This window comes from Mizuhopecten yessoensis, unplaced genomic scaffold (genome assembly GCF_002113885.1).
Source record: "Mizuhopecten yessoensis strain PY_sf001 unplaced genomic scaffold, ASM211388v2 scaffold6683, whole genome shotgun sequence".
In the NCBI taxonomy this organism is placed as follows: domain Eukaryota; kingdom Metazoa; phylum Mollusca; class Bivalvia; order Pectinida; family Pectinidae; genus Mizuhopecten; species Mizuhopecten yessoensis.
The window spans coordinates 2,390,430-2,411,123 of record NW_018406672.1 but is presented as its reverse complement, the minus strand read 5'-3'; the positions used below and the strand labels follow the sequence as shown (position 1 = coordinate 2,411,123).

General features: G+C 35.5%; 1 protein-coding gene across 3 annotated transcripts in view; it reads right to left on the bottom strand.

Annotated features, from left to right (window-relative positions):
* The window catches only part of LOC110452444, a 28,050-nt gene extending 7,374 nt beyond the window's left edge, over window positions 1-20,676 (bottom strand). Inside the window, exons 1-4 of one of the 3 annotated variants that reach the window (XM_021500991.1) lie at window positions 20,425-20,676; window positions 4,667-5,185; window positions 2,851-3,146; window positions 206-275 (exon numbers count right to left, since the gene is read on the bottom strand). In XM_021500991.1, the coding sequence (XP_021356666.1) occupies window positions 206-275; window positions 2,851-3,146; window positions 4,667-4,841 (541 nt within the window). In that variant the 5' untranslated portion in view covers window positions 4,842-5,185; window positions 20,425-20,676. Of the gene's footprint in view, window positions 1-205; window positions 276-2,850; window positions 3,147-4,666; window positions 5,186-5,384; window positions 5,478-11,796; window positions 11,879-20,424 lie in introns of those variants that run through there. The other 2 variants (XM_021500992.1, XM_021500993.1) reach the window with 2 other exon arrangements.
* Between the last annotated feature and the right edge of the window lie 18 nt (window positions 20,677-20,694).

Genomic DNA, 20,694 nt, shown 5'->3' with positions numbered 1-20,694 from the left:
ACCAGCTAAACAGTATATGTTTGATTATGGTTATTAAATATGGCTGACCATGCATGGTCAATGGGTTACATTGGTTATAAAGTTTTCATTAAACAAAAATCTCAAACCCTGAAGAGACACTGGCTACTACCTCACAACATCTACATATATACTTCTTGTAAATGACTTTTAATGAGAATGTCACAAAGAGGTGGATTTATCTAACCTTGTATATTAGCCGATCGGCTGGTCTTCTGTCCTCCGTGCCACGGTACCAGTACATCTTGTCCATCAAACTATTGGAAACAGAAATGTTTTTTTCAGAAAATCAGATGTTTGTCTAAAATAAATAAACGGTACTGATATCTAAAAGACATGACTTGTATTTCTATAAAATGCCAATTTTCAAATATTTTTTTCAGAACTATCTGATTTTTTTTGATTTTCTTTTGGTGACTGCATTGCCTTTAGATGAAGTTTTTGAGTCCACATGAATACAAACAACTAAAGCTTAGAATTTCAATCTTTTGAAATGTATTAGATTGAATTTTTTGTTAAGCTTATCTTGAACAACTGGGGTCAGACCTCCGGGCTGCTCTTACATGTACACAAACAGCATTATGAGTGGCAGATGGCCATTTCCTCGCACATGCTTCCAGGTACAATCATTGCGTAACTCTAGTCAGCAGACTTTTTCAGAATAGTGTGCTTGCAGAAGTATTGATAAAATCTATACATTTTTTTTTAGATTTCACTGACCGATAAGTTCAGCTGTTACAGTATTTATCACCGATGATGAAACAGCATGTTATCTCAAACAGAAAATTACCAAATATGAATATTTTTTATGGATGTAGGAAAATAATAAACTTTTGCATGTTAACTGAAAACATTTTTATTATCAATACTTTTTACTCTGCATCAATTGACTTTGTACATGTATTCTTCTTTTAGTAATTTGATTTTCTTCCAACATACAATTTTTTTACACACCACAATGGTTATTTTAACCATTGTTGAATTTTGAAACAAATGACACCCTATATAAATTGCACTGAATGTCTACTGGAGCGGCGGTAACCTATAACTACAGTGGCTGTGTCAAAATAACAGCGGCAGTAACCTAGCTATAACTACAGTGGCAGTAACCTATAACTACAGTGGCTGTGTCAAAATAACAGCGGCAGTAACCTAGCTATAACTACAGGGGCAGTAACCTATAACTACAGCGGCTTTGTCAAAACTACAGAGGCAGTAACATATAACTACAGTGGCTGTGTCAAAACTACAGGGGCAGTAACCTATAACTACAGTGGCTTTGTCAAAACTACAGAGGCAGTAACCTATAACTACAGTGGCTGTGTCAAAACTACGGAGACAGTAACCTATAACTATATAGGGGCTGTGTCAAAACTACAGCGGAAGTAACCTATAACTACAGTGGCTGTGTTAGAACTACAGTGGCAGGAACCTATAACTACAGTGGCTGTGTCAAAACTACGGAGGCAGTAACCTATAACTATATAGGGGCTGTGTCAAAACTACAGCGAAAGTAGCCTATAACTACAGAGGCTGTGTCAAAACTACAGGGGCAGTAGCCTATAACTACAGTGGCTGTGTCAAAATAACAGCGGCAGTAACCTAGCTATAACTACAGGGGCAGTAACCTATAACTACAGCGGCTTTGTCAAAACTACAGAGGCAGTACCCTATAACTACAGTGGCTGTGTCAAAATAACAGCGGCAGTAACCTAGCTATAACTACAGGGGCAGTAACCTATAACTACAGTGGCTGTGTCAAAACTTCAGCGGCTGTAACCTATAACTACAGTGGCTGTGTCAAAACTACAGCAGTTGTAACCTAAAACTACAGTGGCTGTGTCAAAACTCAGCGACAGTAACCTAAAACTACAGCGGCTGTAACCTATAACTACAGTGACAGTAACCTATAACTACAGCAGCAGTAACCTGTAACTACAGTGGCTGTGTTAGAACTACGGCGGCAGTAACCTATAACTACAGTGGCTGTGTTAGAACTACAGCGGCAGTAACCTATAACTACAGTGGCTGTGTCAAAACTACAGGGGCAGTAACCTATAACTACATTGGCTGTGTCAGAACTACAGCGGCAGTAACCTATAACTACAGTGGCTGTGTCAAAACTACAGCAGCAGTAACCTATAACTACAGTGGCTGTGTCAACAATACGGCGGCAGTAACCTATAACTATAGTGGCTGTGTCAAAACTAAGGAGGCAGTAACCTATAGCTACAGTGGCTGTGTCAAAACAACAGCGGCAGAAACCTGTAACAACAGTGGCTGTGTCAAAACTACAGCGACAGTAACCTATAACAACAGTGGCTGTGTCAAAACTACAGCGGCAGTAACCTATAACTTCAGTGGCTCTGTCAAAACTACAGTGGCAGTAACATATAACTACAGTGGCTATGTCAAAACTATGGCGGCAGTGACCTATAACTACAGTGCTCTTGGCTGTGTCAAATTACCGCGACAGTAACCTATAACTACAGTGGCTGTGTCAAAACTACAGTGGCTGTAATCTAGCTCGGTGGCTGTGTCAAAACTACAGTGGTTGTAATCTAGCTAACTCTTTTTCACCTAAAGCACTGACCTTGACCTTCAACCTGGAATTACAACAGAATTCTTCCTCTTGGGATGCCCAATCATCATACCAAGTCTGAGTGAGAATATATAAATGGCCTTTACACTTTAGGTGCCCACAAGATTAAAACCAAAACAGATGGCAAGACAGACACACAGATTGAAATTAAGTAGCATTATCATATCCCCCCTGTAATTCTTCTATCAGGACGAACCAAAAAAGGTAAACGTGTAAACCTTGATACATACACGTCTATGCCTCTGTTCGTATGCCCACACATACAGCATTAGCTGTCCGCCCGGTCGTAGAATTCTGGCTAGTTCGCGAACTGCTTCGATCCGCCGTTCTGTGGTTGCGAAGTGATGGATGACACCAATAGATATCACTGCATCAAACAGACCCGATCTAAACGGCAGTTTGAGGTTGTCTGCCACCAGTACTTCATGCCCCTTAGTTCCGGCCGATTCCACCAGGGGACAGCATATGTCTAATCCAACTTTAAAGACACTTTTGTTGATGTGAAGATATCGTCCACTGCCACATCCTGAAACAAAGACAAGAACTGTCCAACTAACTATTACGTCTTTGCGTATTGCAGAGTTATCTTCTCTTGGGAGCAGGTATTGATTGTTACGTCATCAATTTTTGAGAAAACGACGTAATTTTCTCAAACAGACCAATGACAAAACAATCAATACCTGCTCCCAAGAGAAGATAACTCTGCAATACGCAAAGGCGGAATATCTATTTGATAATCTAATTAGTCTGATTTTTTACTTCAGCTGATTTTTTACTAAGCCAGTATTTTTATTATACAAAGGTAACCTAAGAAATTTACAAATGTCCAAAAGACCTTGAATAACAACCGGGCCGTGCCTAGAAACATAGTATTATAATTTTATTGATGATTTACTGTAAAGCAAAATGTAACAGATTTTGTAACTAAACAATCCAGTTCAATTAAGACATATATGTCAAGGTGAACAAGTACATCAAATCTATAGTTGTATCAGGCATGGTAGTCTAGTGGTAGGACGCCGGGCTTGTGACTGAAAGGTTACATGTTAGAGTTACTGCACGGCACTGTGGTGTATCTTTGAGCAAGATACTTTACTCCGCTTGTTCAAGTCTACTCAGCTGTAAAATTGAGTACGTGGTTGGGCAGCGCTATAGAATTGTTGAATGCTAGCTTTTAGCGCCTAAATGGCAGCTCCGGCTGTATGCTCCCTAGGGAGTTGAGAAAGGTATTGGCTGATTGCAAAGGCCCTATAACCATAATTATAATTTGTGAACTACTTTGAGACGACCTACAAACTAGGTTGTGGTAAACCGGTATATTAAGAACCTCAAATTATATTATTATTACATGTATATACCCATTATCATATATACAAACTATCAGGCATAAATGTCATAATATAATGTCCAACCTTTGAATTGGAAGAGTTCAAATGTGTCTTCAGGGTGGAATGAGTTAGACACCATCTAATTTATAGGCGACAAAACCCTAAATCCAACAAAAAATATTGTTGCGGGCGTCTGATGTGGCTTTCTTCCATCATTATTTTCACATCTGTTTAATTAACTCTTTCACCCCTGAAATTTTATAATGAACCATTCGAACCTTTGATTTGGAAGAGTTCAAATGAGTCTTCCGGGGTGTATGAGTTAATAGAATGAAAGGGAGGGGGGGGGGGGGGAATTTATTGGATAGGGTATTTAAGGTATTATTATAAACAGCCACTTATGAACTCATGATCCCTTTTTACACCAAAATAAATCTATACCATTAGAACAACATGTAAGCTGTAGTCCTTAGGAAGTCAGGAAGTCATGATTAATTCAATATTTGGTCTTTACTTGTATATATATATAAACAGTCACAAAAAAATGTTAAATCCTGCAAAATCTTAACCAACAAATGTCTGCTGCAATTGAAAGTTATTTTTATATCAAGGATAAACCCTCAGAAATGGAAAGATTTTTAATATATTAGTTTCTTTTGAAAAAATAAAAAGTTTATTTAAATTAACGATAAAAAAACACATCAAATATGGTTGTTACCTATATCTGCGACCAATGAGCCTGGCTGTAGGCGCTTGAGAAACCGACGTACATTCGGCCAGGCCTTCTGGGAGATCTCGGAGAAGCAGGGGGCAATCTGGTCATACACACTATAAACATGGTTCTGTTCCAATTTGTCGGACGACCTCCTCCCCGTGTTGTCTTGGAGTGGCATTTTGTAGGACGGGGACAACAACACTAACGATGGTCGCTCGCCGTGCTGGTAAATTAAAACTGGAGTCAGCCATCGGTGTATCACACACAGACACACACACGCAGAATCTAACACATCTCTACATCAACCCGATTGACGTATTGCCACACCTTGCAGCATTCACTACAGTTGCTATACAGCAGGCTTCGGTGATACTGAAGACGAACATTTGCTGCAAGGGTATTTTGTCACAAAAGCCACGACCAGTCCAGACGTCGTTGTCACCATTTCTGACGATCTTGTACCCGACGAGAAATTTCCTGGTTCCGCCCAGTTTTTCGTTTTCAGTTTTTCCTCTGTACCACCTGGTTTAAAAGAAAAATCAATACAGCATGATGAACACACACATATACCCCAGCATAGCCATTATACCGTTTCTCCTGCAGCCCTTTATTGTTCCTGTAATAACGACCCAATAGTAGTCGATGACAATTTACAGACATCAATTCCGACCCTTGTTTTATCACACATTATGAGGCGAGACGGTTATATACTCATCAGTACTTGTAATTGCCAATCGAATCAATCAGTGCAAGTCACATCCCTGAACCAGTTATAATATGTAGTAAAGGTGTGAGTCATCTTTTCCTTGATCAGTGTGAGTTTATTGAAATGATTCGCTTTATAGATGGTTGTGCACTGGTACATGTATGTATACGTATCTGTCAACCAATAACTTACATCCGTTTTCATGGTGAAATAGTCACTAACTAGTACATCTGATTTCTGCTTAAAGATTCAGGTAAATAGGTATATATATAGCTGATGAATATCCTGGGGTAACATTTCAAACATGAAATAGATTTCTGAAATTGATTCCCTCATCATGCAAGACATTGACATGCATAATCTATTTCATTGAAAAGAGAAGAAATTCTATCAAGATCTTCTAATGAAATTTATCGTGTCATATATAAGTAGATTGATTTCTACTGCGCTGATATCTTTTATAAACTTAGCTGTTATAATTATTTGTCAGACCAAAAAAAATCAATTACATATATACACAAATTGCTTTAAATATCAGTAACATAATATAAAATCATGTGTTTGCAATAAACTCCTCCCAAATCCTGTTAACTTATTCACCCCTGAAGACACATTTGAACTCTTCTAATTCAAAGGTTTGAATAGTTCATTATGAAATTTCAGGGGTGGTTTGCAAGGAGGACTTGCAATGAACCACAAAAAAAGGTGAGTATGAATGCATTATTTGACTTTTCCTGAGTTGCTTTTAAGATGAACAGGATTATATGAATTGAAGGTGAGACGGTACGGAGACAGGAGCACAGATGTGGATATGTTTATGTATGTATTTGATGTATGTTTGAGATTACTTGTATAATATGTTGATGTATGTCTAATATGTATACGTCTATGAAATGAAAAAAAAAAAAGAAGATAAACAGGATGTTTCCATATAGGTAAAAGGCTTAAGAATGGTTAAAAGGTTTTATTTTAAATATCATGTTCAGAATTTTTTACGACAACTATTTGTAATTTTGAGTGGTGATCAATAATAGAAATGTTCCCGACAAGACACACCCACCTAAAAGCTTTAGACAGTTTTCAACAAGTTGTTGTCAACTTAAGGAAACACAATTTACAACAATAAATTTAATAAAAGTTAAAAGAGATTTTTTTTTTCATTTTTTCATTTTAGAAAATAAATCAAATGTTTTTTTCATAGTTATTATTTTTAATAAGGATAATGCTTCAATTTTAAAAAGGAAATTATTTCTGGTAAAAAAAAGCTCCTAATTTTCCTTGATGAAAGATGTTTATAAAAGAATGATTTATAGCTATTTTTTCTTACCTTTCTCTAAACAAATAGGCACATTGCATGAATACAACACATCATAACTAAAAATGCCTGTAGCTCTTTGCGAAAATATTCTGGTAAACAAACAAGGCTTTAAAACTGTTTCAGTTGATAATTAAATGCCTCAGATTAGATTAGCAAAATTAAATGCAAATATTCAATCATGAAATATTTCCAAAAATGTTGAACTTTATAATTAAATTTGTAGTTAAATTTCTAATGTGTATGGATTTATAATGATCCCACGAATAAAAATCTTAAAATTAATTTCTTTTTTTTTAGTATTTCTAGAAAAGAAAAAAATAACTTTGAAAATTGAGTTATTTGCGTGTGAAGCTGACCAAACTTTAATAAATATGTTTCCTGTTAATTGTACTGCTAATCAGCCTTACAATCAGCTTTGACACTGTGGATGGTAATTATGTAAGACATATGTACAATAATCATTGAAATCCATGACAAACGCCTACATATCCATAAACAGCGTGTAACATACGATAGTTACACACAGTTTGTCGTCATCACGCCAATTAATGACAGCCATTGACAGACCGAACGTCATATCTGAATCTGGCCATCTCCAATAATATTGAACCAATCAATATTGACGCCATGATGAGGTTGTCCAATTAAACTGTGACCTTAAATAAGGGTCTAATCTGCTTCCGAATTACTTTCTATTCAAATGTGAGGATTTTTTTTTTATTAATTATCGAAGCGCTTCGATCTACCCGCTGGTGTAGAATTTTGCTATACTACATATCTACATATGATCCACTATATATATTAGCTAATCACCAATAGAGTTTTCTGAGCTTTATTTTAAGCCTCAAACACCAATGCGAACTACAATAAAGCATTATGCCATAATTGGTATTCACGATTTTCCCAAATTTATTCTAAATTTCAAGCATTCATACATTTTTTTCATTGCAATTTCTGGGACTATTTTTAGCACTATTGAAACAAAATTTCACATACTGAATGATACATTTCATAGTAGTAATCTGGGATGTTTTTTACAGATTCAGATGAAAATCAATTTTACTATGCTGTTTTGTACCTTGTCTTACAAAATAAGGGCAGAAGAATTTTGTTTCCCAGAATATATCACCATATTTTGCAAACCATTCCATGAAAAAAATATGAAAATATTGTCAGATAATATAAGACATTCATTGATTCAATTTGAGGGTGTCCAATTTCGTTTCAGTGGCACAATAATTGGGAAAAGTCAATGAAAAAAGGTGAATATGCGTGTAATATAGAGTTAATCCCAACAAAATCGTGAATACTTTTGGCACGATATATGCTGTAGTCTTAAATTGGGCAAATATATTGAGATTTCACAATGACCAAGACACGTTTTCCCATAAATACTTTACTGTAGTAACATTAAAAATACATGTACCGCCAATGCCAGCACATGTACATGTACCAGGTATACCAATAAAATCAGCCGTACAGCACTCGGAGAAATGCTGAAGTGTAACAAACATGGCTAATGCTGTCGCTAGCTCAGTATTTATATATATGTAACAAATATTTTCTCTTCCCTGATTTCGGGTAAAAGTTATTCATAATTACCGGGAACGGCAGAGCTAAGGAAGATTGAAGCACATATAGTACATCGCTATTTGATATTCATGCAGATTCTGATGAGGGGACAGACAAAAATGGCTGGTAAGATTATAAAATATTCATCGAGGGATAGAACAATTGGGAGTCGCACGTCCTCTGATCGTACATGCAAATTGGGTCAAGTGCAAGGCCTAAAATATCGTAGAACTAATATGCATATATATGGACGGTCTCACAGCTAAAAAGCCACAATAATATTACGTTATTACCGGTTACAAGTGTATGTAAGGTATATAATATTAATGGTAGTGTAGTTTTTTTGCCTTCTACATGCAATTTGTTAAAAATCGTCTTTCTTAGAGTTTTATTTCAATTCATCGAGTCCATTGTCTTAAATATATCAAAGTCCTTTCAAGAATATTGTGACAATCTGACATTGAATACTGAAGATAAAATACGAGATATTTCTTATATTTTAAACATAACAAGTGTTTTATGATTTATCTAAGAAATATTCCAGAAATAACTCGCATTAATATAAGCCTCTTTCAAATAAAACATACTGTCCTTGTTTGATAACTCAACTCTTGTAATGAAAATGTTAAGAGAGCACCCCTATATGTATCACATTCACTATAAATTCTAGTCAATGTGACGGTCATAGGACCATGCATTTACGAATACTGACTCTGATAAACTCTCGTAAACCATGAAGGATGTGACACAAACGAGAAGGTACCAACAGACAGAGGGAAACTCTAGTAAATTGTTGATTTCGTAAAGATTCAGTTTTAGTTTCTTGTCCATGTACGGTCAGCGTGTTCTGAAGAGCATATATGTATTTTATCTGCCTGCATCACAGCACGGAGATTGTGGTGCCGTATACGTACAGTAGTATATATCCCAACATGAATTATAAATAAACACACACCTCCCTAGAACTACTGTTTTTCAAAGTATACACATCCATTATTGATAAGGAACAAAGGTCTAGTACCCTACACATATCCGTATAGGCCATGAGTAACTTTATTTTTTTTTGCTAAACATCCAAGATGTATGCATTATTACCCACTATATATGGTGTTAAAAAACTGGACAGGAAATAACAAGTACAATATGTATCACCTCATATTCAGTCTGATATATTTTCTACAATAAACTTATTCACCCCTGAAGTTTCATAATAAACTATTCCAATCTTTGAATTGGAATTGTTCAAATGTGTCTTCAGGGATGAATGAGCTAAGCTCACAATCGAAAATAGCCAAAAGAAATTCAATTTTATCACTGAACATGGAAACATCTAGCTTTGATTTATGATTTCACAACTTTCACGTGACGATTAATTTGTTTAATATTTCTGATGAAAGCAACAAAAGAAAAAAAAAGTAAAAATTAATAATTTTCTGATCATTCACATATTTCAATAGAATAAACATTAAATGGGCTTTTTTTTTTAATCCATGCACAATCCCAGAGATAACTAATGAAAGCAGAGAATTTAATGCAATGGATTTGTACTGAGGACCTGCTACACAGCATTATTTACATTGTATACACCCCTGGGATATTCAAAAGCAAATAAATGGGATGAAACACTAGCCCTGAAACGAGACGAAGGAGCGCTATACACTCACTTATATTTACTGATGACGTACATGTGTGGTCACTCCGACAGCCATTGTCTGGTCGAGTGTTTGTCACACCCATCACATCGCGTATCGACAGATTACCAGTCAACGATTCGGCGCCCTCATCAACAAGAGGACCACATCAATGTTATATCCAGATAATTCCCTTGCTGTCTTAATTACATGGTAGTCGACACGGCCTCGGCCTCGTCGTTTATAGTTATAATCAATGGTCGCCTCCTGACACCACTTTAGATTAACACAGACAGGAGATGTACACGTTTATGTCAAACTCTACATAAATGAGTACCACACACATAAACACCGTCCTCCTTCAGGTAATTGTGACATCTGGGGGCTTTCACACACAAAGAGCCATTCATTTATTTTGTTCATATACAGGGGCTAAGTTTCTAAGGATTCTTACGTACAAAAGACTGCTGAAGCTGTCTGTGTGAAAACAACATTGTTTATTCATCTTCTGAGAAAAAAAAAGAAAGAAAGTCAAAATTTCTTGTAATTACATGTTTAGAATATATATGTGTATTGTATTTTACAGGTGAAAATCATGTATTAATTAGTCTCAGCTTAGGGTTAACTTACAAATTTATAGAGGGAGTAAATGAATCCATCGTAGTTATAAAATTTAACACTAAACATGTACATGAATATATATATATATATATAAATGGCAATCACAGATCATGTCAGATATTAAAATCCTATTATTGACAGGGATATTATCTCTTTAAATATGGCACAGGGCGACCATGCCACAAAGGTCAGTTCTGAATCGAGATGAGGGGCCCATGTGCTCTTCAATATCTAGGACCAGGTATTGAAAAAACACAAAACATAGCCAAACTGCTTTTTCAAGCTGATTGTCATCTTATAAATTCTGAACACCTTATAGTGTACAAATGCAAAACTGGTTATTTGTCTAATGAAGGTGACAGCTAGTTCATATAATGCACTTGTCATCAAAACCTCACATCACACACCAATTATTTGCCATGCTATATGAACCTGTATCATATAAATATATATACCAGGGCCCAGTTGTTCAAAAGGTGATTATAGCTTAATCAGTGATTAGCGCAAAGTTTAATTTTTGTGTAACTTTAAAACAAAACTAATGAATTAGTTACAATTTTCTAGATATCAAATATTTAGTAGAGTGAAGTCACATGCAAAACTGTGAGATTTTACCTTGTTTATTGACGTAATTATGACAGATTGAAAAATGTCGTTAAACAGTGATTAAGCTTAACCACCTTTAGAACAACTGGGCCCTGGTATATATAGAAAAAATAAGATTAAGGACCGACTAAAAAACTAGCTGCTTTCACCCTTCACAGGGCTCTTCAGGTTTTTGAAGCCTCGACATCCAGGCAGTGAGTACCAGGTATATATATATTCGTGATTTGTTACAATTCTGCTTTTTTTTTGCTTCTTCCTTTGCTGAAGATGGTTTACACTGACCATACACTGTAGCTAGTGAATAGATAATCAATAATTTACAATATGATGACCTGTCTTATAAATGAGCTTTACTGATGTGATTAAAAGGAATCTGCTGTATATAAATATACATACATCAGAAAAATGAGATACTACTACTTATATATATATATATATACAAATGTAGAAAAAATCAAATGAACGACTGACTAAAAAACTAGCTGCTTTCACCCTTCACAGGGCTCTTCAGGTTTCACAAATGTATATCCTGTTCAGTGTAAATCTTACTCCCTTTCAAATGATTAAACACATGTATATATAGGCCTAAGGCTTATCAACTTCCTGTAGTTCATATTTCTAATGAACCATTTAAATGTGATTTTAACTCCATGAACCCTATTTCACCTGAGCTTCTCACCTGTATCATATTGTCAGTAGAGCATGGATGAACTGGGAAAACTGGGAATCACGGATGAAAGCACACATACTATTCTTTTTCTTGTTACAAACAGTGTCCTTTGCATGGCCCTCCGCTTGTTGATAAGGAGTAATAGAACCTGGGTTAATGTGGAGTTTGAGGGCGATCCCATTTGAAAATGAGGGAGTAGTGTGGCATATTTCAGTTATACATTAGATCACGATCGCCCTCTATCTTTGCACTAATGGGAATTTCCCTTTAGCTCAGAGGTAGAGCGTCCGACTATATATAGAAGTCCAGGAGATCACAGGTTCGATCCCTGGTTGAAGCACATTACTCTCTTTCCTGTCACACAATGATAAATTTTGAAACATTTAGCAGCTACTACTTACACCAAGACTCAGGTAAATATTTTAGTTATACACTTGATCAGGGTTGCCTTATAGCTATCTTTGCACTAATGGGAATTTCCCTTTTAAGCACAATCTGTGGAGCGTTTGCAATAAAGGAATTTTGGGATAGCTACAGTAGTTCGACCCCTGGTGGAATTCGAAGCTAGCAGACTTACAAGTTGTATAACTCTCTAATCCCTGTTACATCTATATATACTGGGGTATAACTGTGTACTCACATGACATGTAACTTATATAATTTGTTTACTGTACAATACTGATAATGCGTGATCCCATAATGTACAACAACTTGTTAGAAACTGATTTTTTTACCACCGTGACATTATCATTTGACTATATTTTTATTATCACCCTTTAATTGGCATATTGATCTCAGTTTTACAGTTTATTTCAACACATATCATATAAATGCTATATATGTCTGACTGTCTCTAGCCAATCTTGTTAAAAAAAATGCTTTTCTCTGGTTTTAACTGTCAGTTACCATGGTAACTTCGATCCACACCAATATAATTGACAGATGAACCAGTTGATAATGTGTTATCACACCGACTAGTCCAGGGCTTAACGTTGGACTGAGTTTTATTTTCACCCTTTGGCAAAATAATCTCATATCTGCTGACACTTTTTTCTGGTTTTATTAAACAGATACCAAGGAAATAATGTGTATCCAGCTGTGGTATTATTATTAAAAAAGTGTACCTGTGGTTACCTGAGGCTACACTTACCAAAATTGACTTTCATTTTGGCTATACACATCTTATATATAGTATCAATATAAGTCAATAAATATCTATCTTAAACTGTGCCATAGAATGGCCAAAGGGACGTTTGTAACAACAAAAATCAACGAAAATTTAATGGAACTGACCAAAGACGGATCCCGATGAAGAGATCACGGTAATGGCTTAAATTTACATAAGTAAGTAAACCAGATCCTAGTAAATACTGTGAAAACAAGATTTGGGATCAGATATTAGGACTATTTATAATATTGCTTTATTGCTAGGGGCCTTTAAACTCTTATCATAATGGTGATGGTCCTTATCAGATCATAGCTGGACAGGTCACTTTATACTGGTCAGTTTTGACCACCCTCTGCTCTGGCCCCTGTGGTTGTCTGTTGATACTGATAACACTACTACGTCATGGTCAGTTTAACTGGACTAAAGCTATATATATGCAGACACTCTTTGAAAATTTGACTAGTCTGACAATTCAGACAATTAGTACAGATCAGACCAGATCTGAACCGCAAAATGATATTTCAGGAGCTTATTCTGGACTAATACCAACCATAATAATCACCGACAACCTAGTTCTCTAAAAAATCACCATAACTCTAATGAAATTGGCCGGGATCATCATATAATAAACAGCTAGGTCAGTTGTCAGATGCACAACATTTTCCGATATAGCTATTATGACGTCAGACATGTCGAAACAGATTACCGCAATTCACTACCTTAGGCATTATAAGCCTACATTTGTTTTTTGTCCTGATGATGGCCACATATAGCAGCTAGGTCAAAACATGTTCACAGGCAAAATCACAAACTGTATTTGCGGAGTTGGTTGAGCATCCTTTATTTATTATTCATTACATCTTATATAGAAGCTGTGGATATTTTAAGTATTATATGACCCTTTGGTTAGGGCATGAGTCAGTTTTTCATTAGGTAAGGGAATACCAACAAATTAAACCATATTACTACCATTGTCAATACTGAGAAAAATGTCTTTCGAAAGAATTATTCAAGGAAAATATTTTTACATAATTGTGGTTGTTCAAAATGTGAATTTTTGAAAATAGAAAAAAAACACCAAGACATATGAAGCCGGGGGTCAATCGCTGGCCCTCTTCATTACAAAGTCTACACTTTACCTAGGTTGCCATTTTGAAATTATACAAGCACATCATCAAAATAAGTGTCCATTTTATGGGTCGCAAAGCATCTTTAAAACTCTTGAGTTACTCTGAGCCAGAAAAAATCCTTTTGGTTGCTTCATCATCTTTAAAGAAGGGAGAATATAAGTATAAGTGAAAGGTAGTACATCGCATTCAGCATTTGATGCATGGGTTGAGATGTACTACCTAAGATGCATCTATGGTCCAAGTTTGGTTGGTCTAGCACTTACACTTTCAGTGAAACTAACTTAAACGCAAAAACTTAATGTTGACGCCCCCGGTGCCAGAAAAGCAACACCTTAATTTAAGTCTCGCTTCCACTTTGTGGCTACGAGACAAAAACTCTTGAACAGATTTTAACTCTTGTGATAATAACTGATGCAGTGTTACCCTTAACTACTATATTTTGTTACGATTCTACTTACAGGAATAGAGTTGGGTTTTACGAATTACACATGGCTGTTTAATGATTTCTTGCTTTAATTTGTCCTGCGTAAATACAGAAGTCGATCATAGGTAACATGTGTGTACATATATACCAAATCCCAGTCCAAATCAATCAAAATTAGCTTCTAGGAAATTTTTCCTACCTGGCAAGCCAAATTATTTGTCCAGCCATTAGCCTTATCAGGAACCAGCATGTGCACATATAAATATATACTACACAGACAAGAATGCTCAAACAAACACAGCAAAATATCCAGGTCTCACTTTTACATCAAACTTGACATAGAACTTTACTTTCATATTACCAACAACATAAACAAAGCAGACAACACAATGATTTGGTTTGTTTGTGTTTTACGTCCTATCAAATTTACAGTTATTGTCATTTAAGGACATGCCAGGTTTTGATGGTGGAGGAAAGCCGGAGTTCCTGGAGAAAAACCACAGACCAATGGCCAGTACCTGGCAACTCAAGCAGCCACACGTAGGTCTCGAACCCGCAATCCAGCGGTGGAGGGCTAGTGGTAGCAGAATGTCAGGCGCCTTTACCACTTGGCCACCAAGGCCCCTAGCTACAACACAATGAGATTCATACGCAGAAACATTAAAACCAAACACATCAAACAAAAGAACAAGCAACATCAACTTGGAAAGAACAGCTCTACAAGACATGTACGTCCACATATTAGCATACTGTAGCACTTTGTTGGGCCTGTGGCACTACCATTTCCAAAGAGAATTGAAACCGCACAAAGATGATAACTGCTAGCTGGTAAACACAAAACAAATACAAATACCTAGAAAGCATTACAGGTATGTAAACTACTGTAAAATGGTCAACAGATAGAGATATTATTTGGTGACTGACCAACCTTTCCTGGCCCTGAGTGAGTGTCTGGATCAGAACAGGATGTATAAGTTCTACTATACAAAACATAGCTTACCTGGTTACTCCAGGTGAAATAGTATAGAAGATATGCCCCGAACAAACAAACGTGTTCAAAGGTAAAGGTCAAAGGTCAAGTCATAGGTCACAGTGACTTAATTCTTGCACTCCTCCATCCCAAGTGGTCCTTGTACACCTTATTTGGTTACTCCAGGTGAATATAGTATTACATTAGAAGAAATGTCCTGGACAAACTTTTTCAAAAGTAAAGTTCAAAGGTCAAGTCATAGGTCACAGTGACTTAATTCTTGCATTCCTCCATCCCAAGATGTACATTTGTACTTGTACACCTTATCTGGTTACTCCAGGTGAAATAGTATAGAAGATATGCCCCGAACAAACGTTTTCAAAGGTAAAGGTCAAAGGTCATTTCATTTGTCACAGTGACCCAACTCCTGCACTCTGTACCCCGGGATCCGCCATCCCACAATGTCCTTGTACACCAAATCTGCCAAATCTAGTTAATCCAGGTGAAATGGTATAGAAGAAATGCCCCAGACAAACTTCATGGATGGAAGGAAGGAAGGAAAGAAGGACGGAAGGACGGGGCGGACGGAGTGCAAACCTATCGTCTCCCCCACCACCCCTGGGAACCGGTGGGGGACTAAAAAGCAAGACTTTGAGAAAAAGAAGTGATATTTGCAATGAATTGGGGAAATACAAATATCTAGGAAAGGGCCTTTTATATATAATTGCCCCAAATTCACAAAAATAAATCACTGACAAGTTCATTTCAAAATCAAGTGGAATATCAAATCAAACAAGACTGTTCTTGAACACTCAGTTTTCAAGAAAAGTGCTTTATCTGCTGTTGTTCAAGAAAGTTCTTGAACTGTATACAGTATATGTATATGTACTTGCTCAAGAACAGATCTGGAGATGCCCTTGTGCCATTTGAAGGCAGAGAGGTGGGGATGAAGATTGTGAGGTGGAAAGGGGAAGGAGAGGTAAAACTTGGAAGTACAAAATATGAGATTGGGAAGGGATCACAGGAATAGGGGCAAAAAGGGAACTGTATGAAAAGAAATGAGACAGAAATGAAACTGAATTGGAGAAAAAGGAGGAGGGGTAAAGGGAGGTCAATGAGTACAAGTCAGAAGTAGGGAGAAAAAGGTGGTGGATGTAACAGGGAAAGGAGACATGATTAAAAAAGAAAGCACAGGGGAGTTAATCAATTATGGACAGGGGGGAAAGAAGAAAAGTGCAAAGGGGGAGATTAGGAAGAAAAAATATTGAGGAAGATTGAGTTAAGATAAAGGAAGGGAAGAGAACACATATTGCATCTCCAGCACACACGCAGGCATACACACAAAGGGAGATATTAGCGAGGTGGCATAGGACTAGTAGTTAGCGCCTGATAAGGCAGGTTCTGCAAATTCCTCGAAAACGTATTGATTAATGTATATATGCTCATTGTATATCTATGTATACGTATTGTAAAGGTCTTTAGAGTGACTTATGTTAGCTAGATAGGGCACTATATCAAATGTTGTATATTATTGTAATGTTATAGTTATATATACTGTAGCACTCTAAGAAAACATGGAGATAATTGGGCTTACAATTTATTCCCAAGGAGCTCTCATCAGTACTAAATAACCTATTTAATAAAGGGGTTCTGTATAAAAACCAAGATTGAGCCTATAAAAGGCCCCAGGCATGTACTAATATCAACTGTCAAAGTCTGTGTAAATATACCAACTTAATACCGGTACATGTATATCACATTTATTTACAAAATTACAAAATGCTTTAATGCATGTATACTTTAAATTTCCCCTGAATGTTTTAAATGTACAGATGTTTCAAATTTGTATGCTCAAATCATCACTTTCTTTATAAAATATGGTATGCAAGAAAAGTGTTGATGTTTTTGCAATAATTTACAAATGATATATATATAAATATACATGTAATAAAGATATAAATCTTTGAAAAAGATAGGAAAGAGATTTTTATCAGCAAACACTTCAAATATATGCAAACTATTGGGAGCTTTTTATCGGTGAACACTGCAATTAGCTCCAAATATACAAACTACAATTGTTTACTTATATATATACTGTACAGACTGTTCTGCCAGGTAACAAAAACTGTGGTAGCAGGTAGTTTGGAAGTACAGTATATATCATATTTACTAATAACGAGATGTAATTTCCCCAAGATATATTGAAACGCCAAATTGATCACTGGTGATTTTCAAGAAAATTGCTAGATGTACAGTAATTTAAAACACTTAGGTAGATTTGCATCAACAATCCCAAACTATCACAGTCAATAAAATAATTCATAGCTTTTAAAACTCAGATAAATGTCTTAATTGATTTGTACCTATAACCTATCACAACATTGATAAACATGTAAATTCTGTATATTGTATAATGGTCTCCGTCATAAAATATGATGAATACAAAACTTAATGATGTGTTTAGATTTGGATCGTTCACAGCTGTAGATCCGTGTATCATCATGTATATATATATGTGCATCATATCAACAAAAATCTGATTCAAATTCACACACACATTTCTGTGATTTTTATTAGAAAATATATGTCTGTTTAGGGTTCCCGACCAACCCTAGCTTTTTACCCCCGACCAAAAACTTTTTGATAAAAAAAACGAACAAAACACCCCCCCCACTTATTTTCGAATTTTAGAAGGTTCCTTGCCTTTCAAAATGGCTTCTAGCTCCGTGTTAGCGCTAAATGTCAGCATGTGGAGCACAATTTGCCTCCAAATGAACCTTGTTTATTTAATTCTTTGTTTTACATATTAGGGTCATAATCACATGACCACACGGTACACAAAAATATACAAACAAAAAAAACAAAAAACACCCTACCTGCCCTTGTTTTTTTGCCCATGCAACCCTAAACAGAATATTATTTGTTTTGGCCTAAAAGGAGCTTCATACATATTTTATGTATTGCAGATATATCATAATTGAAACTCTATGACTATATAATTGTGAAATGTGAAATTCAAATGACCAAATCCTGCAAACTTTCGTAAAAAATAAGATATTGTTTAGTGCTTTAGTTTACGTCATGTGGCACACGTGGCCACAATATTGCCCGAGAACAATTCAGTAAAAATTGCCAGGTGCTTCCTGTCGATCCAGCGACACATCTTCAGTCACAGCTGTGACTTGTTCATGAATATAATGAAGCTTAGGACCAGGTAACACCTGGCCAGTCTAATAAGTCTTACGGAGAAATTGACTTGCTTCGTTTTCAGAACGTTGAAATGTCTTTATCATTGATGTGTTGTGAACTTGTGATCAAAATTTAAAACTTTATCATATATATTTTAAGGATGATTTAATATTAATTAGTTACATTTGCTATGTTGTAAGGCCAAAAGAAAAAAATATGTGTTTCAGGTATCCAGACCTTCTTTGATGTTCTGTCACCCCTACATGTATATCTATAAAAGATTAATTTATTTGCTAGGCAAAGCTCACAGCCACTCATTAAAATGTCTTTCCTGTTTTGAGAGTCTTGACCCTTTTCTTGACAAATTATATACAATAAATGGTCATTGTAATGTGTGGAAATGAATTGTAAAATTTCATACAAAGCAAATATTGATACGGTATACGATAATAAAAAATATAAACAAAAATAAAATCATTTCCCTATTTTTTCAGGCCTATGACTACCTGAAACACACATATTATTTTGTTTGCCTAAAGTTAACTCTTGCCTCTGATCACTTACCGTGCACCTCAATTTTAAGGAGCTACATTGTAATAGAAGGGACTAGAGAAAGTATATATATATATGTATAGCTGATAAATAGTAAGCTACATGTTTTCACTACTGTTTTATTTAACTTTTGTACAAAAGTGTTGTAAAACCTGGAGATGGATCGAGTGGTGAGACTAACAAAGAAAGAAAAAGGGTTGTAACACCTGGAATTATGCTATTTCAGGCAGAAGTTTTCGGGAGACATGAGTGATTGGACCTTTTCTACTTCTTTTTAAAGTCAGAATGAAAATTTATTTCAATATTTTTTCGAGTGTTACTAATATGAAAGAGAAAAGCGATTATTATTACACTTGCTATCTGTATATGGTATTATAAACTTAGATTTGCTATTAAATTGCATGCAGTTCAAATTTATCTCTTGGAGAAAATATTCATTTATTTAGAACAGTACTGAAGTCTGTGACTTATAAGAATAATACAAGTACATTTTTTAAGTATTTCCATGAAAAGTGGGAGGCACACCTCCACACGGAGACAGCTGAGTGTAAAGTCGCATTTATCTGCATACAAACCAAATGGTACGTTTTGTTCATAGCAAACATGCATACATTATAAGTCATACATGTAACTAACAATTGTATACTACATGTAAATATAGCACAAAATAGAATGAATGAATAAAACTAAATGAAAAATGAATGAACTAATGAATGAATGTTCACAGACAACAAATTCAAGTCCTAAGGTGTTCATCGTGCATAAGGATTCCATTATCCATATGCATGTTTATATAGGTATTGGATGATTAATTAATTTTAATAAAAAAAAGGCCAAAGGAAAGTACCACAAATAAATATAGTTTCTGCAAAGCTAAAAAGATGTACAGAATTTTCTTGAATAATAAAAAAATCGTTAACAAATTAAAGAATATAAAGTTAACAGATTAAAGAATATAATATTTTTTACAGAAAATGCTTAGACAGTCAAACAAGTATAAACGTGTGCATTCTTTACAATCGAAAATCTGATAGGGGCAAAACCAAGCATGACAGTCATTTGTAGTTGTGTAAAATATCTGAGTACTACATATGTGCCTAACAAAGAATTATCAACTCACACAGTGATGCGTGCGAAACAATGAAATACATCGATTTACGAATTTTCAGCGTAAATAACCATGTGGTGGATCACAAAACATTACCTTAACTGTTCGTCAGCATTTATCTTTTGAAGAGATCTCAGAATTCTCACACCATGAAGATAGCATAAGCGGCAAAACCGCATCCAACAAATTTAAAGCGCCGGCTACTTTGACATATCGTAAACATATACAGCTGATAACCCGATGACCCGGAAGTACAAATTTAAACCGGAAGTGTTTTATATGAAATAGAAGCGGTTGTGCATTCAGTAAGACCAAAATTGTATTAATAAATGAATAAGTGAATATAGTTTAAATGTTTCTCCTGTT